Here is a 26,533-nt window from a genome sequence, read left to right as displayed (position 1 = left end):
AAGTATTTATGCATTTTCAATGTTGTTTACATTGTGAAATTAAAGTAACCTAAATTACCATCCCAAAAACCCTTGGGATAATGTATGGTGAATTCTAACATGTTTCATTCTCCTTTGATTCTCATAATAATCTTACTTAGTAGTGTGTGTGTGTGTGTGTGTGTGTGTGTGTGTGTGCGTGCGCGCGTTAATAGACTTTACTTTTTATAGTAGTTTTATGTTCCCAGAAAAATTGATGGAAAAGTACAGAGTTCCCTTTTGCTCCCTACCCTCCCATATTTTGCTTCCCCCACTAACAAAACCCCATACCACAGCAGTATGCTTAAAACAATGGATGAACCTACACTGACATACCATTATCACCCAAAGTCCATAGTTTACATTAGAGTTCACTCTGGATGTTGTACATTCTATGGGTTTAACAATTGTACAATGACATATATCCACCACTGCAGTATTATACAGAGTAGTTGCACTGCTCTAAAATTCTCCTGTGCTCCATCGATTTACCCTTCCCTCCCCTCTTAACCTGGCAACCATCTTTTTCCTGTCTCCATACTTTTGCCTTTTCTAGAATATCATATAGTTGGAATCATAGAGTATGTAGCCTTTTCGCATTGCTTTCTTTTACTTAGCAACATACGTTTAAGGTTTCCCCATGTCTTTTCATGGCTTGATAGCTCAGTTCTTTTTAGTGCTGAATAATATTCCATTGTCTGGATGTACCCCCTTGTATTTATCCATTCACCTCCTGAAGGACATCCTGGTTGCTTCCAACTTTTAGCAATTATAAATAAAGCTGCCATAAACGTCCCAAGTGCAGATTTTTGTGTGGAGATAAGTTTTCGACTCCTTTTGGTAAATACCAAAGAGTGCAAGTGATGGATTATATGGTAACAGTGTGTTTAGTTTTGTAAGAAATCACCAAACTCTTCTAAAATGGCTGCAACATTTTGCATTCCCCCCAATACTGAGTGAGGGTCCCTGTTACTCCACATCCTCACCAGCATTTGGTAGTGTCAGTGTTTGGGATTTTGGCCATTCTAATAGAAGTGTAGTAGTATCTTGTTTTAATTTGCAATTTTGGTAGCTATTTTAATTTTATCACTGTATAAATGAATAAACTCAATCTCAGTGAAGTTAAATAACTTGCCCATGATTCTACACTACTAAGTAGCAGATTAAAAATTAGTTTGTACAGATTCCAAAGCCCTTGTGCTTTTTATTCTGCAGGTTGCCTTATAGCTAGACAAGAATAAAATTCAAATTCACACACAGAGAACACCATAGAGTAGTTTCCAGGCTCATTATTACTCGTTTTAGTTTAGGTTCCTCCAGAAGAGGACCCTGAGACAAGAAAGTATCAGGGAACAGTGGAGAAAGGAAGGAGAGAAAGGCAGTGAATGAAGGATGTTTGAATACAGTTATCCCTGTGGGCAACTGCAGCTTACTCCTACAGGGAACCTAGGGAAACAGTGCTCAGTATTACTCAAAATATAGTGTGTGACAGAACCAGTCCTTGAACTGTTTAAGACGCACCCAGGAAAAAGAATATATAAAAAGTAAAAGTAAGTACTTAGAAACTTCGATAACAACTTGACATTTTTGTAACTTCCATTTTTCTTTTTTTCTTTTTAAAATTTATTTTATCATTCATTTTTGTCCACATTGGGTCTTTGTTGCTACGCGTGGGCTTTCTCTAGTTGCGGCGAGCGGGGGCTACTCTTCATTGTTGTGCACAGGCTTCTCATTGTGGTGGCTTCTCTTGTTGCAGAGCATGGGCTCTAGGCATGTGGGCTTCAGTAGTTGTGGGACACAAGCTCAGTAGTTGTGGCATGCGGGCTTAGTTGCTCCACGGCATGTGGGATCTTCCCGGACCACGGCTTGAACCCGTGTGCCCTGCATTGGCAGGCGGATTCTTAACCACTGTGCCACCAGGGAAGCCCCAACATCCATTTTTCTAATAATTCGTTTTATTTTTTTCCAATCCATGATGGACTGAAAATGAAAAACTGGTCCAAAAATAGTTTGAGAAGCACTAGTATGGAACACAAGGCCCAAAGTGATTCCTTTCAAGGAGCAAGGGAGCTGGGGTATTCATACCTCACTTCCCATCAGGTCAGCCCTTGGTTGAGACAGTGTCCAGAAGTGTTCATTTCCCAGCACTTCTGCCTGGGTGGAATGAAGTGGTATGCCCAGAGGGACACATGAATGTCAACAGCAGTGTCTACTACAAACTTTGTCAATGAAAAATTTCACTAAGCTAATTAATCTAAACATCATCACATCTCTATAATCATACTGATAATGAGTTAAAGGCTAACTAAGCATTAATTTGCTACGTGCTATATATAGAAGGATAACAGAAAGCTAGAATTTGACTATGCACAGATAAAATGTTTCATTCAAAAGCACCCATGAAAATAACTAATACTGCCAACCAAAGCATTGGTTAGTGAGTAGGGTAGCTAAATTAAAGCTACATCATTACCTAAAATTCAACTGCAATGCAAAGCAGTAGTCCATGGAATTCAGGATATGTGAGTAATGAGCATCTGTCACTTTACAGGGCTTCCTTCATCAACCTAAGATAATTTTGTGTCATCTTGTTGGAAAATAGTATTTTATTTTCCACTAAGGAAGCCAAAGGCAAGAAGAGCTCCTCCTTCCTTCTCTCTACTCCCAGAAAGCCAGGGGACTGGCATGTGATGAAAGTTCTGAAAATTAGATATTCTCAACCAGGATTCTGAATCTTAAGCAAGTGGTCCAAAGATGAAAGGATGATTAGAGAGCATTCTTATTTTTTGGAGACTTACTGCTACTGCTTACGCCTTCCTTGGTTTCTGGCCTTATTTAATCCTGGTCTCTCAGCCTCCTGCTAATTCTGTGAGCTCCCAATTTCCTTCCAATAGTTTCCTCTTTTTACTTAATGACAGTACAGTCTGACTCTTACTTGAAACCAAAAGTCTTCACTGATATGAGGTGGTGATGAAGAATGAGAGCTCTGATTCATGCTTGCTCAGTAATTCTCTTGAAGAAGTGAGGTCAGTCTCTTCATCAACCTAGTTTTTAGTTTCCACATTTCTACAGTAGTATTAGGTCAGCAGTGTGCTTTATGTAAAATTAGACTGTGAGATGTTCTCTGAATAAAGGATTCCTCCTTTGGAGAATCCAGTTGCATGTTAGCCTTTTTAAGTTCCTAAAAAATTGTCCAGCAAAGGATTTAACTTAACTTTAACCCGGCATTTCCTAAACTTAATCATGGAAGTCTTATTTCTGAAAATATTAACATCTCACACAGTTATTCATCCATAGAATACCTTGGAAAGAGGCATTGGCTCCAGCAGTTCATTTTTCTTTGACTTTGCACCTGACACTGGAGTTTATCACTAAGCACACATGAGGCCTTTGAGGAGTCTCTGCATTAATCCATTATGGCAGGGGTTCTTAAACCACAGTAAATGAAGAAGTATTTGAGAAGTCAGTAATAATGCATATTGCTGGAAATCACACCAAATCTACGAATTCAGAATCTCCTGGAATAGAGTAAGGAATCACTCTACAGGTGACTATGTTGTAGGCAGTCCTCAGTTCACAGTATGAGGAACACTACTTTCTGTAAAGTACCTCCTGAACCTCCTGATGGCTTACATTCTTTATCATTGGAAGAATCTAGAAGTCATAGTCATAATACTATATCCCACTGGCTTGATCATTCAGATCATTCATCTCCTAAAAGCTGTAGATGAAGCAAGTTCGTAGACAACTTGTGAACATCAGCTTAAAACCTCTCTATAAAACTTTGAAAATCTCTGATCCAACTTCAGAAAGATACAATATTAAAATGTGAATATGGTTTTAGCTGTAACTATGGGGTCAATAACTTGGACAAAATCTACTTAAAGGTTGAACACACACTAAAAGGAGCAGTCAGTCTCTCAGATGTCTCTCTCACTCCTGTTAACTGTCTATAGCTTATTCATTTCTCACCATAAACTATTAGTGAGAAATCAAGGTTAAAGGAGTAGTAGGTCAGAAACTTAATTCATCCAATTTTATGACTTATTAGCAACTAAAAGATTCTGATGATAGGAAGCCTGAAATAAATAGCTAAAATGTTATTTTTAGACTATCTGTGAATTTCACTTGCTCTCATTAACACAAATGATGAAAAATCACCTGTCAGAAATTTCAAAGCAAGACAGCAGAACACGAAAGAAACAAAAATTACTCAAGTCACCATCTTCTGGAACATTTTTTCTCTGTTAGAATTCTTCAGGTAATATATGAAGAGAATAATACTACATTTCTTCACAATATCCTGTACATTTTCTTACAGGAAAAAGGACGAGTTGTGGTGACATTTTTGTTGTTGTTGTTGGAAACAAGCAAACTTTTTGCTCCTGGGCCACTAGTTATATTTACTGTTAGAAACCCTCACAGATGATTTGGAAGATTCAGGAGAATTCCCTTTTGTCTTTGCAATACAGCCCCAAATGTATAGATAATTTGTTAGTAAATAATTTGCAATCATAGTCTCACAGCTGCAATATTCTCTTATTTTATTTTGATAATCAGAATTATAACCTCTTTGCAACTGGGGAGTGACAATATATGGAGGTGTGCTTATTCTTCAACATCTCCATAAAACTGGTATACTGACATATATTTCCATGGGCTTCATATAACACAACACAGAATTCTTTCTTTCCAAAGGGCTTCAAAATTTACAAGCTTACCGATTTACAAGCTTTGTTTTATTCCTCTTGCTACACAGTTGTTTTGGCTTAGTATATAGAATATATCAACATCTAACAATATAGAGTTTAAGAAATTTGTACATACCTTATCATATTTCACAAAGTTACTTTCATTATTATTTGCATAAATTTATTTTATTTAATATTGTAACTTCCATTTACATTTCCAACACTAAGAATTAGAATTAAAAATGTCATGAAACTCTGATGTGATAGTCACTCAACAATGCAGAGTGTACTTACACATATATCCTTATAGGGATTATGGATTGACCTTTTTTCTTTATTGTAGCACTGCACTGTCTCAAGGGTGGCTGCATTCCTTAGGGCTGTGAACTAATCTCTGGAGAATACACATGCTGCCTCACTGAAGAGTCACTAATCAAAGCCTGAATGTGTTCCTTTTGTGTTCAAATTTCAAATCCTCATCCCCACTCCAGCCATTTTTCAGGATCCTTCCTTTAAGACCACCGAAAGCAAAACTATAGCTGTTCAAACTTGGAACTAAGGAAAGAAAACAAAAAATGAAGCTGGGCTGGATTTAATTCTATGTAGAGTACATTGCCAAGAGTGGAATTACGTTTACAAGCATCAGTTTTTTCAGGTTTGGGTCATTCATTTGGTCTCTCAAAAGGAACTGCTTTGTAGATCCAGGGCACTTGTAATTTTCCACCTGCGTTCCTGGTTTGCTTAGCTAATCCTGTGGGCCCCAACGTGCAGTCCACACCTGAAAAGGGGGAGTTTTTAATGTCGTGGTTTATTAACCAGGTACTTTCCATTCACTCAGTTAACAATTAGAAAACAGAAAGAAAGAAAAAAAAAGAGCGAGAAAGCCTCCTACTTGTTTTTTTACTCCAAATATGGAGATGGAAACTATTAAACAAATAAGGAGGGAAACTCCCGCATATTTCACCTTGACCTGGCTGGAATGCTCTGATGCCTGTAAGAGGCGGTGCTCTATGAAAGAGATGGGCAGGCTGCTAGTGGAAAAATGAGAGGTCAGACTTTACCACGGGGAACCTCTCCTGCCCCTAGAGGAAAAAGAGAACCATCAGCCTGTGTCTCAGATTGGAAACAGCGCCTTGTTTTCAATCCGGGGGACTGGGTTCCCTCCCTCGACGTAACGTCGTAGGAATGGGACCCAAGAAGGCGCGCGGCTTCCCCGACAGTTGCCGGGCTTAACACCCGCTCCAGGCTTGAACCGATATTTCTGAGCTGCCAACAGGCAGAACGGCCCTCCCACCTCCTCTCTTTAGTCTCACTCTTCTGCTCCGCCGCCCTTTGTAACTTCTTTGTTCCGTTTATTTGGAAGGTGACGCTTAAGGTCAAAAGATCCACCGTGACTGGCAAAAGCCCAGAGCCACCACCAGACCCTGGGAAGAGCAGGGCTGTCCACCTCAGGGCTGAGGCTCGGAGTGGAGAAGGAGCCGTGAGAAATTTCAGCTGCAACTCCGGGTACAGCCCCTGCGGACCGGCCCAACTCTCCAAGGGTTGGGGAGACGACGAACGGTCTCGGGGTGGGGCAAAGGGTGAGCTCCGAACTCTGCCAGCAAAGTGGGCAGTGCTCACCAGCGAAACAGAGGGTGTTGGGGGGCGGGGAAAGGTGCCTGGACTCCACGTAGTCTGTGGCAGCTGCCGAGCAGTGAGTATCTCCCAACAAAGGAACGCGCAGCTTCGGGGTCAGAGGCTGGGGTTTGCGCACAGCTGCCAGTCTTGCTGAGCTAGTCTCCGCGCCACCTAGGCGAGCGTTGGGATGTAGGGATTCGGAGAGAAGGGGTAAAGAGAACACGGTGTGAGATTCCTGCTGCGCGGCTACGCATCAGGAGTTCTTGTGAACGATGGGAATGGCAACTCTCAGAGCCAAGGGGAGGAAAAAGAGCTGGAGTGAGCAAAACAAAGAGCGAGTGTGGGCCGCGGTGACTTCATGCCTCACCAATGTCCCGCCCACGCTGCTCCGAGCTGTTGCTGCAGCCCGAGCCTCCTCGGCAAGGAACTCTGTAGCGTGGGGCGGTTTCCTAGCAACTCGCAGCCCGAACGCGCCTAGCTAGCCGCACTTTGGGAGCCCCAACCCTCCCTCCCCACCCTAGCGGGGCCGGGGCAGGACCATTCCTCCCCCGCCCCTCGCCAGCCTCGCCTCCTTCTCATCCTCTCCGGGGTGCATCCCAGAGCGCGACAGCTGTCCCGGCTCTGGACGGCGGGACGCCTGAGCAGCACACTGGAGCCAAAAGGACGAGGGCACGAAGCACTCGCCCCCGTGAAGCCAGGCTCCTGCACCCCTGGGGGACCTCTCCTCCTGCGCTCGCGGCCGTGCGCTCCACTCCCGGTCAAGCAGGGAGCTGCGATGCCTCACTCGGTGTCCGCGGGCGCCGGCGGGGGCTTCTAGGGCGCTCCGGGGCCGCCTCCCCCTGCTGCTGGCACATCAAGCTTCCTCCCTCGCCAACCAGGACGCTGCCTCTTCGACTTTGCTCGCTGCTCAGCTGACGAGGCTGCAAAGTTGCAATTAAGTGAAGTTGGCTTCCCTGCCCACCTGTGGAAGAAGCTCGACCTCACTGATGCGCCATCGACTTTTTCCCCTTCGGCCTCGCCAGCGTCCCCTCCCACAGAAGCAGCATCACCCACTGAATGTACATTAGGCTGGTTTTTCCCCCCAGCTTCGGGCTTTGTTTGGGTTTGATTGTGTTTGGCTCTTCGCTAAGCTGATTTATGCAGCAGAAGCCCCATCGGCAGGAGAGAGACAAAAGCTCTTTTCTTTGTCCCAGAGCGGGCTGCGGAGCCTTTGCTCGCGTCGCCGCCCCGGGCCTTTGGCCGTCAGAGGAGGTGCTTCTCGCGGAGATCGCGGGACCGGCCGTGCGGAGCTGGGAGGGCCGCGGGGGCCCTGAAATGCCGAGCTGTGCCCAGGCCGCCGTACCTGCATCGTTTGCTCCGAGCCGCGGGGTCCGCCTGCCGGGCCTGCTGGAAACATCCTAGCAACACTTGGCACTTCGCGCCCGGTAGCGCGAGCGCGCATCCGGTTAGCAGCCAGGCGGCGGGCGCGGTGCAGTGCGGGCTGCTTTGCATTATGTGCCGCTCGGCCCTGGCTTTTTTTACTGCCACATTAGTCTGCCTGCAAAACTGCAGGCCAGGTCCTGCCCCATTCCTCCGGGCGGCCTGGGTGTTTTCAGTTGTTCTTGGACTGGGCCAAAGTGGTAAGTTGTTTTGTTTTCTTTTGTTTTCTTCCCTTCCTCAAAGGTCTTGGGCTGTCACGAAGAGCATCCCGGCCAGGTAAGCGGCCCGGTGACAGCCTCCATCTGCAGAGAACTTCAGAAGGGTGGGTGTGTGGCGCCGTTCTCCATTGCAGGTGGCCCGAGGGAGGCCAGGTGTCAAGCGTTTCCTCCCTAGAGGGACAGGAATAACTGATTACCTGAGGAGACCCTGTGTGTTGCTGAGGGAGGCAGTAATAGCATGGAAGTTTGGGAGGGTGGTGGGCCGTATTTACAGAAGCCCGTTTAGGGGTTCTGCCCCGTCCTTGAAGGCATCCTCCTTGAAGGCATCCTTGAAGATGCTCCCTATCTTTCTAGTATGTGGGTCCACTAACCCCTAGCTTGCATTTGATTCAAGCCTGAGGACAAATTGGTATAATGAGAGTGAGCGTTCTGTTTTTGAGTCCATGAAAGAAAAGGATAGCTGCACACAAGTTTCCTCTACCATAGTGCTCAGCTTGAACGACTTAAACATATATGAAGAATATTCTTGCTTTAAGTCACTGTTTTTTCAGCTCAAGAAACAATTCCTAGCTAACTGATCCCTCAGTGAGATCAATCCTTGAGACCGAGACCCTGAGACAGAACCCGAGAGCAGGATTGACAACTTTCAGTCCAGGCAAGACATTTTGTCAGAACTACCTGATTTGGAGAGGATACTTCTTTATATAGGATATTGTCCCCTCATTTTACAAATCACAAAGAGAAGCTCAAGTCAAATAGTGTATGAAAAGGTGCTTTGGCACTTGTGAATTAGATGCAAATTTAAGGTGGCAGTACTGGATTGTTAGCAAACAGTAAGACATAAAGTAAGTGATAATAATAATCATGAATTTAGGATGAGTTCTTATTGGTATTAAATGTAGGCCAAATATTTATTTTTGCCAATGCAATGATTATTGCCATACTTTTTGGAACATGTTTACTTTATCTGTGTTTGGTCATTGAGACTTAAATTCTATTAGAGCCTTTCTCTGGCCTCTCCTATTGAAGGAGAGTTGTAATTGTTCTGTATACTAAAATGTTCTCCTATGCTTTGAATTGATGAGCCAAATTTCTGCCTGAACCTAATTAAAACCATCAAGTCATAACCTTATAAATAAGGGTTTATAATGGAAACATGCTAGCTTCACTTATTGGTTGCATACACAGCTGTCTAATATTTGTTTCCAAAGAAGATTTATCCAACTGTGTGAAATGAGAGCAGTTAGAGTTAATTTTTATCTTGTGGCTCTTTTTTTGGCTTATAAGTTGATTTCAAAATAAGTGAAACTTAAGGCAAAGGAAAAAGTAACATTATCAATTATCGGTTAAGTGACACCACTGAGCATAACTCCATCCTGTGTCAATAAGTGACAAAGTATTTTTCTGGATTTAGTAAATACATACATATGCACATACACTAGTAAGATGACCAAAACTTGTGTCAACACAGTATATTTTGTTCCCAATACTTAGGCAAAAGAAAAAGTGCTACTTGCCCCCAGATTTTGCTAGTAATTGTGAGTTTTTAAAACATATTCATTGTGTTTGTAAAGATTAGTCAAGTTCTCGTGTAATAGCATTGTATTTCCATCCAGTGACTGTAGCTGATTTGAAGCAAATATTATGAATGAGCTCTCTTGCACCTGCAGTTGTGAAAAGGGAATGCTTATCTGAAATCAGAACAAGGCATCCTTTTCCTAGTCTCTGTCAATATACAAAGATTTCTGATGTATACTGGTTTGCACTGCAGTTAAAAACATGCAAAAAATTTAAATTATAGCCAGTACAACTCAGAAAATTAGAGATCAGCGTAAACTGTTGTACTTTTGTGATATAGCTACAAGTCTCAAATTATATGTCTTCACAGTACAAATTAGATGCTTAAAGCAGAATAGGAATTTAGGTATCACTTACAAAGGAAATCTTGTTCCCTTGCTCAGTAGTTTACACCAAGGAAATGTTGAGGGCAATAAAGCCAAACAAAAGAAACCATAAACGGCACAAGTTTGGGTTTAATTTTTGAAGTAGAATTTACAGGTCCCAAATACACAGTGGACTTTTAATAATGAATATATAGTGAGAAAGGGGGATGTTATTAATAAAATCTGAACATTATTCTGATCTAGAAAAAAAATTATTGGAGTTTGTTTTTCAACTTTCCTTGGTGGAAATTACCGACGATCAGAGAAACAATAACACTATAAAATGGTTAATGAGTAACTGGAAAACACTAGAGAATACCTTATGGTTAATATTTGAAGAGCTAATGTATTAACACTGCTGTTTCTACATTTGCTAGTTTTGAAAGGCTAAACATCTTTTTAACCTAAATTTTTATATAGCAATATAAGAGTGACAAATTTCAGAAACTACCATTTCTTTTCAGAAAGTGGTAACTATTGCACTGAAATTTCACCTTCTGTGCATAATCAACTATTTATTCTTTTACATAACAATCAACTGGATTAGCATTGTTTTATAAGTGTAGTATATTACCTCAGAACATGTTTTATAGAATAAGTTTCAGAATTCTTTATGCTTACCTAAAGTGAGAGGATATTTAAGAGAACCAACACTTCATTTTTAAAAATCCAGTTTTCCAAATTATTTGCACAATAAGCATAAAAATTAATTCTATCTTAAAGCAACTGAGATACTTTCCAATAAAAAAGCTTGTACTGTATATGAAAAGGCTATGTTTGTGCTGTATATTTTCAAATCATACCAGCAAAGTAGGTGATATGATTTGAAAAATGACATAAAAATTCCTGTGCCCCTGAACAGTTCTTTCACCTGTTACCAAATTATCAAAAATTTCACCATTTAATGGATTTCTTTGGATTAAGCATGGTACTGACACTATGTTTCTTCTAATTTTTAACTTTATATTACGGACATTTTCAAACACACAAAGAAGAAGAAAGAATGGTGTAAGGAATCACCACAGACCCATCACCCAGCTTCATCAACTATCAACTGAAGCCCAACTTCTTTCATGTCTTCCCCCACGCATTTCATTTCCTTCCCCCAACAAGACTATTTTGAAGCAAATGTCTCATGTCATTTTGTCCTAAAATATATCAGTAAATCAAAATACTACTGGAGGAGAAGCACGCTTCATTAATTCCCATAACACGAATTTTTTTAGCTAAAATTTAGGGCCACAAGAACGTCCACTATCTTTAAAGGGAGGAATGCGGAAGTGAGGGAGGCAAGCAAAGGCAAGGACAGTTTCAAGTATTTGCTTCTCAGTGGTTCTATTATATAGCTCCATTAAAAATATTCTTTAAAAAGTATGCATGCATATGAAAAAGAAAAAATACAGACAAATGTAATTACTTTATTCCAGTGGAATCACAGCAAGTATACCTTGTTTGAGTTTCAGTTTTAAGGAATGTTCCCCTGTCTCTTGCATCATCAGTTTTCTCCTCTCTACTAGATCATTTACAGCATATGCATATCCATACATGCTGTAATAGCTCTCATCTTCTATTTCTGTCTCCTTTGTAGCAAAAATTCTTGAAAGAGTTGTCCATATTTACTGTCTCCAATTCTCCTCACCTTCTCTTTTAATCCATTGCTCAGGATTTCTTTACCATCCCTGAAGTTACACCACTCTGTTAAGATCAGTGACCTTCCTATTGTCAATCCGATGGTCAGTTCATAGTCTTCATCCTTCTTGAACTACCATCTGTCAGCGAGTTGACACTGTTGATCACTCCCACCTTTGAAACACTTCTTTCCTTGGCTTCCTGGACCCACATTCTCTTGGTTTAAGCTCCTTCTCCATCCCTGATGTTGGTTCTTTCTCATGTCCCAACCTCCAAATATAGGAGTGGCCCAGAATTCAGCCCTCAGATGTTCTCTTCTAGATATATACTGGGTCTCAGGTGGACTGATCAGGTCTTGGGTATTAAATACCATTTCTATGCTGACAGCTCCAGTCCTGCCCTCTCATCTCATCTCCAGAGGGTCTAGCAAACTGCCTATTCAACATCTCCACTGTATGTCTAAAGGCAAAGTTAACCCTAACATAGGCAAAACCAAACTTCCAATTTTCTCCCTCAGGTTTGCTCCTTTCACACACTTATTCATCTCAGTAAGCGATGTCAGTCTTCCAGTAGTTTGGGATAACACTTTGGCAGCACCCTTGATTTCTCTGTTTCTCCCACATTCCATGGTCAGTTCACCACCTCAATTGCCTAAAAAGCTGATTTTGCTGTGATTTTCTTTCGTCCACTCAGAGTTGATAAAAGTTGAATTAATACCATAACTTTTTTTTTTTAAGTATAGGATATCTTCAAGTGGTAGAGCCATATATAGCACTCTGAAGAATAAGAGGACTGACCAGGTAGAAAAAGATCTTAGAATAATATTAACCAGCTGATATTTTTTTAAATGTATGTTTAAGTCTTAAAGATATATTATTTATTCATGAATATATATACCTATTAAGCTAATTAAGCCTTGATTGGACTGAAAACAAAATTAGTTAGTAACTTTAATAAAACAAGGGAAGTCAGAGGATATAGTTTAGAAGAGAAAGGGACACTATTGAATAGGATTTAATGTAGACAGTTAACAAGATAATCAGTTTTCAGTCCAATTTGATATTTTTATGAGACATAAGAAATAACATGATATAGCAACAATATATTGCCTTTTCAATTTTCCTGTACTCCATTTTGAATGAACCTTCCTTGAAGCAAATAAAGTATTTGAGATAATCTGGTCTGTGTTGTTTAACAGCCTTTTCTGCCCCACCGCTAAATTAGATTTATCCAGGTATAGTTTATGTTAAATTTTCACTTTGTTCACCACTCCTCTCCCCCAGGGCCATTCTATTGATCACTAGATGGATCTCAGAGGGTACAGTTTTTATCTAAAGTTCTTTAAACTTTAATAAATGGGGCCTGATATGCAGAGACCATCCAGTTTTCTTAAAAAGTAATAAACTGTTTGCCTTGTGATATAGTCTTTCTCTTGTTTGTACTTATTAAGCAAAGATGCTCAAAGCATCCTCTTTGAAAGTGCCTGTTGTATAGCATTCTCAGTCATTTAAATGATGTCTTTTCACTGGTTTGATAGGTCTCAGTGATAGGTCTCAATGAGTAACTTATATAAAAATTATGTTATTTTTGATATTATTGAATCTTACCTTAACAAAGTGACATAAGGAAATAGTCTTTTTATATGTTCATTGAATGACCTGACAACACTCATAACCAATCCTGTATTGTTTATGCTCAGTCATTCTTGGTCCTCAGAACTCTAGTCCCTGTTGCAGCCCAAGTCTACACATTTAGAGCAGTTTTGCCAGCATGAGGACTGTGAGGCCCTATGTATCTTCTCCAGTTATATATGAAATGTATTCTGTAAGCTATTTATTGATTATAAAAGAAGCCATAGAAAAAATATTTTATGCTTATGCATATTGCATTTTATTAAATTGAACAATTAAATACTGAGCTTCTTAAGTAGGTGACCTAACTGCTAATCTCTAAAAATGTAACTTTTCCAGTTGTATCCTAAAGATGTCATGTAAGTATGGCTTCTATATGTAGTGGAAAGAAAGTGCAATGCTCATGTAATTTCACAAACAACTGGGTAGCTCTCTCTCTGTGCCATGCACTGATATAGATGATTTACCACATTAATTTAACCTTCATACTAACACTATGAGAGAGGTAGAATTGTTATTCCTGTTATAGAAATGAGGAAACTGAAGCACAGAGGAGATAAGTAACTCACTGAAAATCACCTAGCTAGTAAGTAGAAAAGATGGGATTTGAACTCGGTTATGCTGCCTCATACTTGATTTAAAAAGTTTCTAGATGTTGAAGTTATACATTCAGTGTGACTGTCAGATAGAGGACCTTCATGAGGAGGCCCATGGCATATTTGGAAAAAGGCCTGTCATTCATCCCCTTTCTTAATTGTTGGTGTGCCGAGGTGAATTGTGGTGGAAATCTGGGTGTTTCAGGGTTGTCCAGGAGGCAAGGAAACAATGGCCATAGGTAACATGCATGTGAGAGCACGGAAGCCTAGGAACAGAGTTTGGACCTCCTTCCCTGGAGATTGCTGGGCTATGCCATGTAATGCTGTTACCCTCACGGAGTAATTGCAGCGAGGAGGATAAAGATTTGTGAATCAGGGCATGGTGAAAACATACCTCCTGTGGAGGCAAATACTCTCAACCTCATATACACCTCACTGTGGTTGTTTTCATATGGGAGTAAGAAAGGGCGAGAAGACACGTGGCCTTACGGGCGTAAACTGGAGCGAAACTCTGCCTCCCACAGGATTTCCGATGTGTTACAGATGTGTTTGACTTGTGGTTATGAGAAAGAAAGGAAAAGAGAAAGACATTGAGCTACTAAGTAGCTGGTAACCAGTTCAGTCAGAGTGTTCAAAGGGACAAAATCATGATACAAGGCATCACACCATTGATCAACATAGGGCTCAAAGCATTCCTAGCCATTTGGAGCCACTCTATTATATAGCTTGATATTCTATGTTGTTTAATATATTCATATTATTTTTTCTCCATGCATTTTTACAAAGTAAGTGTTTTTTCGGCTGTTAAATATTTACAGTGATTAGCCATAGCCAGTAGTCTACCAATATTGGTCATTTAGAGCATGGCATTTCCAGTATATGCCAGGCTCAAGTCATCTACTGCTGTACTTTCTTCAGGCAGAAGTTTTTGCTCTGTGTGTGTGTGTGAATGATTTCAGTTTTATAACTATTTGACAGCAGCGGTTAGTTCACATCAATATGGACTGTCTATAGATTTCTGAAAGTGGTGACAGATTTATAGGTTATCAACATATAGAGCTTGTTTAGTGAATCTTCACCCTTGTTTCCCACATATGGATACGGTATAGGACATTCCTTATTCCTTTGGCTCAGACAGCTTTGTTAAACTTCGTGTCAATGTACACATCTGGAGTTCCCACCTCCTTCATGGCAAACTTCCAGATCTCTTTGAGCGTCCAAGGGCCATGCTTCTTTTAAAGCCTACTCCATATATGCACAGGTAAATGCTGATGGTTTATTCTCTGGTCATCACCTCATTGATGGAAGAATGGCCCTTTCTTCTCACCCCTCTTTTCCGTGGGTGCCATCCAAAGAGTGCAAGAGATTGTGACTCTTCAGGAAAGAGTTTAATGTTGAGACATCAAAGGCTCTATCTAAGCACTAAGAATACAGCAGAGAGCAAAACAAAGTCCCTGCTCTCATGATGCTTACATTCTAACTGAAGAAGACAAATACATGTATATATACATGTGTATATATGCATGATATATATGATATACAATTTATCACATGTGACATATATCATACATACACATGTGTATATATATATGTGTGTGTGTGTGTGTGTGTGAATATATATGGTAAAAAGAAGAAAAAATAAAGCAGAGTGAGGGAACTGACCTGAGAAGGACTGGACAGTCTACTATTATATACAGGATGATCAGAGTAGGTCATTCTAGTAAGATAACGTTAAATTTCTTAAATTTTTTTCTTTCTATGGTACACGTCAGACATTTCACAATCTTTCCTGTAGTTTAGTTCCTTCCTGAAAATGGGAAGCAAAAAGATACACTAGGATTTCTAAGCTGTTAGTAATAGGAGTTTTTTTCCTCTTTGCTATTAAAGGTCATCAAATTATCACTTATGGCTAGGAAGAAAAGAGTTGAAAGGTAGTGAAGGGGTGACAAGATGATAAATAAGTGGGTGATTCTAGGTAAGATGACTAAAGGAAAATGGAGATTTTTGTTTTTTAGCATCAACTCTGTCCATAATGGTTTCTCGAATCTGTCTGCTCCTTTTAATACAACGCCACTAGAGTAGAGAAAGCCTGAAATAGTCTTCATTCCATGAGGCAAATCTTTTGGCAAAATCTATGAGTGTCCTAACCAGTCTCCATTATTTCAAACCTTTGTCCACACTTTACCTCCCTACTCAGAATCTTCATGGCTTCCATCGTCTTCAGGCTCCTCTGCATGGTAGGCAAAGCCCTTCCAGAACATCCCATGCCTAACATTCTGGCTCCTCATTCAACTCCTGTCTCCACATCAACCTGTGACCACCTTAAGAGGAGAAGCTGTGCCTGTTGATTCTGCATTTTCAATGCCTGGCATGCAATAGGCCCTAATAAATTATTTGAAGTAAATTACTCAGTGAATGAGGTGAGGATAACAGTGATCAGTTTTAAATTGGGCAGCTAAGCAAATAAGCCCTATTCAGCTCTAATCCTCACTAGAATTTGAACTTTAAGAAATACAGTTTTCTTTTGAATGTGAGTTCTACTATAAAAGGTTTAACACCATGAAAGGACATTTGTTTCTGCATTCCCAGTCCACTCCAAAAAGCAGTCTCTTGACTTGATAGGCAAATCTTTAGCAAAGATCACAATAGAGACTTAGTTTTTTAATCTACTTTTTACAAATCTGTTTTGCTTTCAAATTTCTGTGATAATTATTTCCATTGTTTTTAATTAATATGAAAAGTAATCCTGATCTTTTACCCTCAGTGTGTATTTTAAAATTGATTTCTACTTAGATTATACAAACTGCAATTTGTAGTCATTTTAACCAAATACTAGAAAAAGTAATGAAAAAACAAGATATTCTAATCAATTTAGTCATTATACACTCAGATTTTCTTAAAGCATCTATAGCTTTGTGTCAGACACTGTTCTGGAGTTAAAAGAATAACAATAGTTAACATTTGTAAGGTATTTTCTCTATGCCAGACACACTCCTGTATATATGATAGGAAAATATATCCTTTAATGCCCACAACCCTCTGAGGTATGTACTCTGATAATTCACATTTTATAGGTAATCAAACTAGTTAAAGAGTCATTGAATAACTTCTTCAAGATCTCTTAGCTAATAAGTAATAGAACCAGAATTCAGACCTGCGTGGGTTTGACTCTGTATGCTCAACCTCATAACAGACTATCTTCCAGGGGTATCTTCCAGAGTCTCTATCCCGGGCCTTGGAGGGCCTTGCTCTGGCCCTCTCCACAGGCAAGGAATCCATGGCGCATGCCTGCCCAGAGTCTTCAATTCCCTTCTAGATCATCTTTAGAATTCTCTGCCCAAGCAGCCCCAACCTACTTTCTTTAGACTGTGCCACCCATATGCCAAGCCCGAGGAGAGGGGAAATAAATAGAGCTTGGGCATACAGGCTGGAGTATCCATGCAGGTAAGTGATAGGCTATTTGCTTTGCAGAATAAACCTAGAAGTGAGAGAGAAGAGGGGCAGCTTGAGGGCTGGAGGAACAACATACACTGCAAAGTTCCCAACCAGAAATCTTAAGAATCTGAAATTCTAAATTCACACCTAGCCTTCTAGGGCACTATCAATGCGTGTTTATCAAGGTAGGAAAACAGAACTTATTTTACGTGATAGTTTCTTAGCCTGAATTTTAACTGTTAAATATTTAATCCTGTTATGCCTGCAACGATTTGTATTCTTGCTCCCGCCCTAAAAAAAGTTAGGGACAGATTTGTCTAGTACATTAAATATTACAGGGGGGAGGGTGACAGACAATGAATGCACCATAGATCACTGAATAAAGAGAACTACTTTATGTCAAGGTGCTTTTTGGTAAAGCTCTGAGATGTATACAGATTACACTAAATTCTATTTTCCTGAAAAACAGTGTCATAGAGACAGTCTAGTGTATACATTTTTTAATTTAGTTTTACTTTTTATTTCCCCTTATTGGTTTAAAACATGTCATAGAAAAGAACATTTTACTGACATGAATTAGCCAAATTCGGTTGAATTATTCAGCTGGCATATTTAATATCTATAAGTAAATGAATGTGTGGAAAAAATACTGCCAAACTGCCTTTATGGACTAAAAGGACTAGTTTCCAATTGAAATATCAGTCTTTTTTTTTTCTTTTCCTACAATTCTTTTTTTTTAACATCTTTATTGGAGTATTAAAAATATCAGTCTTAATGTGACCTCTTTTCTGTTTTTACAGCAAGTAAATCACTCTAATTTACATATGAAAGAGAAATGTAATAAAAGTCAAAATGATTTCCATTGGGATTTTATAATTTAATTAAAACAGTCCTACCTTTCAACAAAAGTACTAGGATCGATTCTTGCTAGGAAACTACTAATATTAAATAGATATATTAAAATTATCTTCTCTAACTTTAGGAAATTAGGAAATAAGAATAAGATCATTAAATTAAAATTGCAGTGTTAAATTATAGTGGTCTTATTGGATATATACTCTTAAGATGATTCTAGAAGACACTTTTATTTTGAATGCTGTTATTCAAAGTACTAGAAGTTCATATTTTAAAAAAGCATATGAAGTCTTAAAAAGTCATCTTTCATGCTGACCTTATCAATGAGCCAAACTATCATTACTATAGTTATTTTGAAGAGAGTTGTTACACTCTTTCCCAGGTGTTTTTGTTGTTTTAATCCACTGTTAACATTTGTCAAAGATAGAGTCTGTTGCCGTTCTAGATCAGTACTGGTACAGTTTGATTACTCTGGAGAATTGCCCAAAAAAAATCACAGCACCCAGGTAGTACAGAGTGAGGAATGAGAGTAGCAACCAAAGGCTAATTCAAGCTAAAGTCCATGAGAGAGACTGAGTTTGGAAAGACTGGAAATGGGAAAGGCTGGTAATGAAGACAGGAGAATAGCAGACTAGCAATATGTCGGCTCTGAAGAAACGTGCCAAATATTTCTCATTACGTATGTGAGGTGTGCAGTAGCTTTTGGTCAGGGATGTTTTGATATTTTGGACCCAGCCTCCTTCTAGGATTGAAAGAGTTGATATGCCGATGGTAAAATACAGCCACAGTCGAGGTACTGTTGTTCCAAATATACATATGGTAACAGGGTCCTATCCTTGGAATTGAACCACAAACATTTTCCAAGGTACAAGCATGTTTCCTGATTTTAGTGGGGGCCATATATTCAGTATAATTCCCTAGTAACTGTTGCAGGTACTAGGTAGGGAAAAGATCTTCAATCTTATAGAATGAGGGATGACTACTATGCTCTGAAGGAGCTTTAGAATATTATGAGTTCGAACAAAGAAAATAATTAAAAGAAAAATTCAAAATTCTACAGGACCTTAAGGAAGTACCTTACGTAGTGCCAGACTAGGCATTGTCTTTTTTAATTGCCTACTCAAGTCAGGCTTGGGGGTCAGGCTGTCTACGCCTAATGGTGTAAGGTATTCATTGATTGCAGTAAAACAAAGAATGCAGGAAAGTTTTGGGGTGTGCAGAAATTGCTGTAGAACTCGCTGTTCTAGTTGGAAACAAAGAACTCCTTGTAGCGGAACTGAATTATTGGCTGAAAAATGACCTACCTGGTCTCTTTCTTAGTACAAGGCATACCTCCCAAGGTATCACTCTATTGTCTTTTGTGCATTTGGTTTGGATTTATATGGTGAATTGAAGACAACTGAACCATAATTTGCAAAAGAAAACCCTCGAGAAATGATACAAGAGGCTCAAGTTCCAAGAAAATTTATCTGGAAGATGATAACACTGAAAAACACACTCAAGAAGGGAGTCAGTTTCAGGCATCCTGAATTTTGGTTTAAAATGTCCCTTTTGATGAGTGTTTCAACCACAACCATCTAGAAACAGGGCCCTAAGGTGAAGGACAATGTATATAATCACAGGGCCCAACCCCTGAGGTTGGTAATGGAAACACAAAGATTAAATGTTATTAGTACCAGTCTTTAGTTCAGAGGATATAACTTGTTTGATGCCTCTTGAAGACTTCACGGCCACACGATGCTTGGTGACATCTGATGGGACTAAGACGGAGTGTTAGAAGGGGTGAGGTGTCCTGAATAGGTACCTGTGCCCCAATGAAGACAGCATGACACAGCTGGAGAATAAAGCCCAGCACCCACTGTTAGGGAGCACATGTGTGTTAATATATATGTCCAGGGCCGACCCTTGGCTACTTGCAGGTCAGCATAGCATTGATGCCAGAAATCATTACTCTCTGAGAATAAGACTGCAGGCTGGATCATCTGGTGGTAGACTTACTGGGGTAGAAATCAACTTATGGGCATTATCAAAAGTCAGATATCAGGGCTTTTTGGACAAATCCTGCCTCTCAGAGATGTGTTTGATTTTGAAGTTAAAAAAAGACAAGTGCTGCTTCTGACTGAATTACTTGGCAGTGCAGAAATGTTTGGTCGGTTAGACCTATAACTGGATGTTACACCCCACTTCCCCACAGGACAGACTTCTCAAATACTGCCCAGATGACATGGGTTTTTTCTCCTACACTGGGCACCTATCAATTCCTTTGGGTTTAATTTTTTTAAAACCGAAAAGCCCATGTACAGAACTTGGGTTTTCTTGGCCCTTTTACTAAATTACATACAGGCATACCTTGGAGATATTTTGGGTTTGATTCCAGAGCACTGCAATAAAGCAAATACTGCAAAAGCAAGTCACATGAAATTTTTTGTTCCCCAGTACATATAGAAGTTATGCTTACACTATACTATAGACCATTACGTATGCAAAAGCATTATATTTAAAAAAAATAATGTACATACATTAATTAAAAATATTTTATTGCTGAAAAATGCTGTCATCTGAGCCTTCAGTGAGTCATTATCTTTTTGCTTGTGGAGGGTCTTGCCTGGATATTGATGGCTGCTGACTGATCAAGATGGTGGTTGCTGAAGGTTGGGGTGGTTTTGGCAATTTCTTAAAATAAAACAACAATGAAGTTTGCTGCATCGATGGACTCTTCCTTTCCCAAAGGATTTCTCTGTAGCATGCAATGCTGTTTGATCACATCTACCCACAGCAGAACTTCTTTCAAAACTGGAGTCAATCCTCTCAAACCCTGCTGCTGCTTTATCAACTAAGTTTATGTAATATTCTAAGTCCTTTGTCGTCATTTCAACAATCTTCACAGCATCTTCACCAGGGGTAGATTCCACCTCAAGAAACCACTTTCTTTGCTCATCTGTGAGAAGCAACTCTTCATCTGTTAAAGTTTTATCATGAGACTGTAGCAATTCACTCACATCTTCAGGCTCCACTTCTAATTTTCTTGTTATTCCCACCACATCTGCAGTTATTCCTCCACTGAAGTCTTGAATCTCTCGAAGTGATTCATGAGGGTTGGAATTAACTTCTTCCACACTTCCGTTAATATTGATATTTTGACCTCTTCCCATGAATCACAACTGTTCTCAATGGCATCTAGAATGGTTAATCCTTTCCAGAAGGTTTTCAATTGACTTTGCCCAGATCTTTCAGAGGAATCACTATCTATGGCAGCAATAGCCTTATGAAATGTACTTCTTAAATAAAACTCAAAAGTCAAACTTACTCCTTTATCCAGGGGCTGCAGAATGATCTTTTGTTAGCAGGCGTGAAAACAAATTAATCTTGTCCATCTCCATCAAAGCCCTTAGGTGATGAGGTGCATTGTCAGTGAGCAGTAATATTTTGAACAGAATCTTTTTTTCTGAGTAGCTGGTCTCGAAAGTGGGCTTAAAATATTCAGTAAACCATGTCATAAACGGATATGCTCTCATCCAGGCTTTGTTGTTCCATTTATAGAGCACAAGCAGAGTAGATTTAGCATAATTCTTAAGGGCCCTAGGATTTTCCGAATGGTAAATGAACACTGGCTTCAAGTTAAAGTTACCAGCTGCATTAGCCCCTAACAAGAGAGTCAGCCTGCCCTCTGAAGCTTTGGAGCCAGGCATTGACTCTTCCTCTCTAGCTATGAAAGTCCTAGATGACATCTTCTTTCAATATAAGGCTATTTAGTCTACACTGAAAATGTGTTGTTTGGTGCAATCACCTTTATTTTAATTATCTTAGCTAGATCTTCTGGATAATTATCTGCAGCTTCTACATGAGCACTTGCTGCTTCACCTTGTACTTTTATTTTATGGAGACTGTGTCTTCCCTTAAACCTCATGAACCAACCTCTGCTAGCTTCAAACTTTTCTTCTGCAGCCTTCTCACTTCTCTCAACCTTCACAGAACTGAAGAGAATTAGGGCCTTGCTCTGGATTGGGTTTAGGCTTAAGGGAATATTGTGGCTGGTTTAATCTTCTATCCAGACTACTAAAACTTTCTTCATATCAGCAGTAAGGCTGTTTTGCTTTCCTATCATTTGTGTGTTCACTGGAGCAGCACGTTTGATTTCCTTCAAGAACTTTTCCTTTCCATTCACAACTTGGCTAACTGTTTGGCTCACGAGGCCTAGCTTTTGGCCTGTCTCAGCTTTCAACCTGCCTTTCTCACTAAGTTTAATCATTTTTAGCTTTTGATTTAAAGTGAGAGACACAGGACTTTTCCTTCACTTGGCTGCTTAGAGGCCACCACGTGGTTATTAACTGGCCTAATTTCAGTACTGTTGTGTCTCAAGGAATAGGGAGGCCCGAGGAGAGGGAGAGAGATGGAGGAACAGCATGTCAGTGGAGGAGTCAGAACACACTTAATATTTATTAAGTTTGTTGTCTTATATGGGCATGGTTCGTGGTGCCCCAAAACAATTACAATAATAACATCAAAGATCACTGATCACAGATCATAACAAATATAATAATAATGAAAAAGTTTGAAATATTGTAAGAATTACCAAAATGCTGCACAGAGACATGAAGTGAACAAATGCACTTGATGCAGGGTTATCACAAACATGCAGTTTGCAAAAACACAATAACTACAGAGCGCAATAAGATGAAGCACAATAAAATGAGGTAAGCCTGTAGATGCTTCTAGCTCTATGTTAAAGAATTCAAGCTCCAGAGTACTCCGGAATTGGGCCTTCGAGTTCTGTGGAGCTGCCATAGTGGCAGATGACCTACTAACTGGTCAATCCACTTTAGGATATTTCCTAGGGGTCTTTACTGACAAGCAGAGAACTAAAACACCCAGAAAAATCCCAAGAAATACGGAATTACCTAAAATTTGGAAGCCTACCTCTACAGCACAGTGGCACTCCTATATATGACTTACCTATGAGGAATTTGGGTTCCCAAGAACTTTACCCTTAATAGCACAAACTCACCTTTCCAAAGCTTTGAGGATGCTATACAGTAAGTGGCCTAGGATAGTCTGAATTAGTTGGTTATACAAAGAAGGCTGTTGGATATTGCCCAGATATACAGTGGCCCCCTCCATCCAAAAGATCACAGGAGATACCACATGAACACTGGGAGACTGGCAGGGAATTCTAGAATCTGAGAAGACATTATCAATAATGTATATAACTTAATTTATATGTTAAAAATATATTTTGAAAAAGACCTTTCATTCATCTCCTTTTTCAACTGTTGGTGTGCAAAGGTGAAGTGTGGTGGGAATCTGGGTGTCTCAGGGTTGTTCAGGAGGCAAGTAATCAATGGCCACAGGTACACATGCATGTGAGAGCACAGAAGCCTAGGAACAGAGTTTGGAGTCAGGTTGTCATTTGTTTGGGAATAGAATAGAATCTTCCAGGGAAGAAGGGGTAGATAAACTGACCTATCTCTGCACACTCAGTGGATCTGCAAAATGGGTCTGACAGGATAGAGAGGCACTCAAGAGCCTCAGTCATGGTGAGGAAACAGCTCCTATTTACCATTCAAAAATAATCATACTTGATTACATATTTTAAAAGGCAGCTTGGGAGTCTTTAGCAGAAGCAAAGAGGTTGAACTTGAATGGGGTGGTTAAGTATCAGAAGACAAAAGGGATATAAGGGCCAAGGGGAAGCTGAGTAGAAAACAGAAGGGTTCAGAGATTAGACCTGGGGTGTTGTATGTTGGGGAATGATTTCATTTTTCTGAACGGGTTGCTGCTGTTTTGCCAACTTTAACTGATCCAGCTGAATGGGCTGACCCCCTGTAGCAACTTAACAATACTGTGTGATTTCTAACAGACAGTATATATTTGGGAACAAGACAGAATAGAGATGCAATTATGTAATAAAAGGATCTGGCAAATTCCTCAAGGAAGTTTTTACTGACCCTCCCAGTCTGCCTTTTAGGTAACATCCTCCTATGGTTTGCTGCCATAGCACCTAGCCTGTTCTTTTCACAGCACACTTATTAAGGTTCTGTCATATGTTAGTTTTTGCTATAACTCTATAAGCTTCACAAGGTAGGTAACCTATTCTTAAGACCCTTCACAATGCCATGATTATAGCAGGTATTAAACAATTACCAAATAATTCATGAATGGAAGAAGGCCATCCAAATCATTATAACTTCAAATTCCTTAAGAAGTGGAATTTTCTGCTGTGTTCCCAGGTGATAATCTTTTCCTCTTTTGACCAAATCTCTGTCCATTCTCTTCCTTCTACTCAAGAAATCTTTTTTTTTTTTGCTGTACGCGGGCTTCTCACTCTTGTGGCCTCTCCCGTTGCGGAGCACAGGCTCCGGAAGCGCAGGCCCAGCAGCCATGGCTCACGGGCCCAGCCGCTCCACGGCATGTGGGATCTTCCCAGACCGGGGCACGAACCCGTGTCCCCTACATTGGCAGGCGGACTCTCAACCACAGCGCCACCAGGGAAGCCCAAGAAATCGTTTGATAATACTAACAGTGCTGCCCATGAGAAGGTGAGAAACAGTTATAGTAAAACCCTGGTTGCCTACAGTGTATGTGAAATCCATGGTCATTCATAGTTTGATGCTTTCTTCCGAAAACCTTTTAAAGATGTATTTGTAAACTTTCCTATCTTAGTAAGTACATCATTCAGACTTTGAGATTTGAGAAAAGCCTCACAGTTATCATTCAATCAATAAATCAGAAGGTATTGTTTGAACACCTATTCAGTACATTTGGCATTGTACTAGTTGCCATGGGGACAGAGGAGATGTAAGATATCATGCAGGTGGGATAGCTGAGCTTGGGAACTGTGTGAGTATGTAAAACAAGATAGTGATGTGGGGCCGAGATGGGTGGTCTGGGTCATTAGTGTTGCAAGGGCTTTTGACTTCTCCGGAATTAGACAGGATATAGGTCTAGGTCAAGTGTGTCCTGATGCCGAGACAGAACCTCAAAGTCCCTTCTAAATATTAATACTTAATTTTAAATTTTCCTATGCTTCAGCAGAGAATTAAAGTGCAGAGCCTTGATTAACTGAAGGTTTCAACTACTTAGGTTTTACTATACATATGGTTCACCTTTTTAGGTACAATGTATTCCTAGAAACCATCATAAAATGCATCAACATAAAGCAAATCCAGGTTGTGTATCCCTTACCCTAAAGGTATATATGATTACTTGCATTGTCTTTAGCTATTAGCAGAAAACTGTTAAATGAGTGTATAAAAACAGGAAGAACAGAAATATAAGGATTAATTTATCGAATGAGTAGACTAGGGATATCAAAGTGGCAAAATTCAGAGACAACGTGTCAAAAAAAGAAAGTGTTATGAGTGCTGGGGAGCAGTGCAGAATGGCCAGAGAGTATAAGTGCAGTAACAGGACAAAGCTTCCCCAAGGGGAGGCATCCTGAGCTGAGTTCCAGAGTTGACTGAGAGAAGGGGACACAATTGGGAGAAAGTTAACTGAACGATGCAGAAGTAAACACATCAACTCAGAGAGAGAAGGGGTTGGGGGAGAGGGCACACACGGGACATTTTGGTCAATGCAGAGGAGACATGCATTCATCTTCTCATTAAACAAATATGTAGTGAGTCTCTATAATGTGCCAGATATTGCTCTAAGCCCGGAAAATAGAGCAGTGGACAAAATAGACAGAAATATCTGCCCACATGTAGTTTATATCCTAATGGGAAGAGCCAGACCATTGACAAAATAAATAGAATGTCCAGCGTGCTAGAAGGTGCTATTTGTCTAGCACCTTCTGTAGTAAAAACAAACGCAGCTGGGGAATAAGCAGCAGTGCTCACACCTTCCTCTCTAGCACTCCTCACTCCCCATCTGAGTCTGTTTTTCTCTACAGAAAGTGCTAGACATATAGCACCTTCTAGAATGCTAGACCTTCTATTTATTTTGTCTATGGTCTGCCTCCTCCCATCAGAATGTGATATCTGAGCCAAGTCCTGGAGGGAAGTATGAAAGGATAGCATCTGCCTCAGTGATATGTCACTTGAAAGGAAGAGACTGGCACTTAAATGTGAATTATAATCTAATAGGTTCTATAATTTAAACTAAAATCTAATAAGTGCTAATCATTTAACAAATAATTTTTCAACAATGACTGTGTGGAAAGCATAGTTCAAGATGTATAAGAAACATTAGGAAACAAAAGGACAAAAATCCTTGTCCTCATGAGTCTTATATTTTGGGGGAAGAGGAAACAAAATAAAAAGTAAACATGGTTATACGTAATTACATAGTATGTTAGGAAGTGCTAAGTGCTATGGGAAATAGTAGACCAGGATTAGGGGGATAGGTGGGAGTTGCCATTTTAAATGGATTAGACAGGCTAGACATCATTAAAAAAGGGGATGTCTGAGCAAAGTCTTAAGGGCAGTGAGAGTTAGCCTTGTGGATAATTGGTGGAGGGGATCAGAAAAAAAAGAGAGGCTATCA

The 26,533-nt window shown here is 40.0% G+C and overlaps 1 protein-coding gene across 1 annotated transcript in view; it reads left to right on the top strand.

The window, feature by feature from the left end:
- Nucleotides 1-7,818: 7,818 nt before the first annotated feature.
- The window catches only part of ITGB8 (integrin subunit beta 8), an 82,035-nt gene continuing 63,320 nt past the window's right edge, over nucleotides 7,819-26,533 (top strand). Inside the window, exon 1 of the mRNA XM_065883548.1 lies at nucleotides 7,819-7,945. Within this exon, the coding sequence (XP_065739620.1) occupies nucleotides 7,819-7,945 (127 nt within the window). The remainder of the gene's footprint in view (nucleotides 7,946-26,533) is intronic.

The sequence above is a fragment of the Phocoena phocoena genome, chromosome 9 (assembly GCF_963924675.1).
Source record: "Phocoena phocoena chromosome 9, mPhoPho1.1, whole genome shotgun sequence".
NCBI lineage: Eukaryota > Metazoa > Chordata > Mammalia > Artiodactyla > Phocoenidae > Phocoena > Phocoena phocoena.
This window is presented reverse-complemented; position numbering and strand designations above follow the sequence as displayed.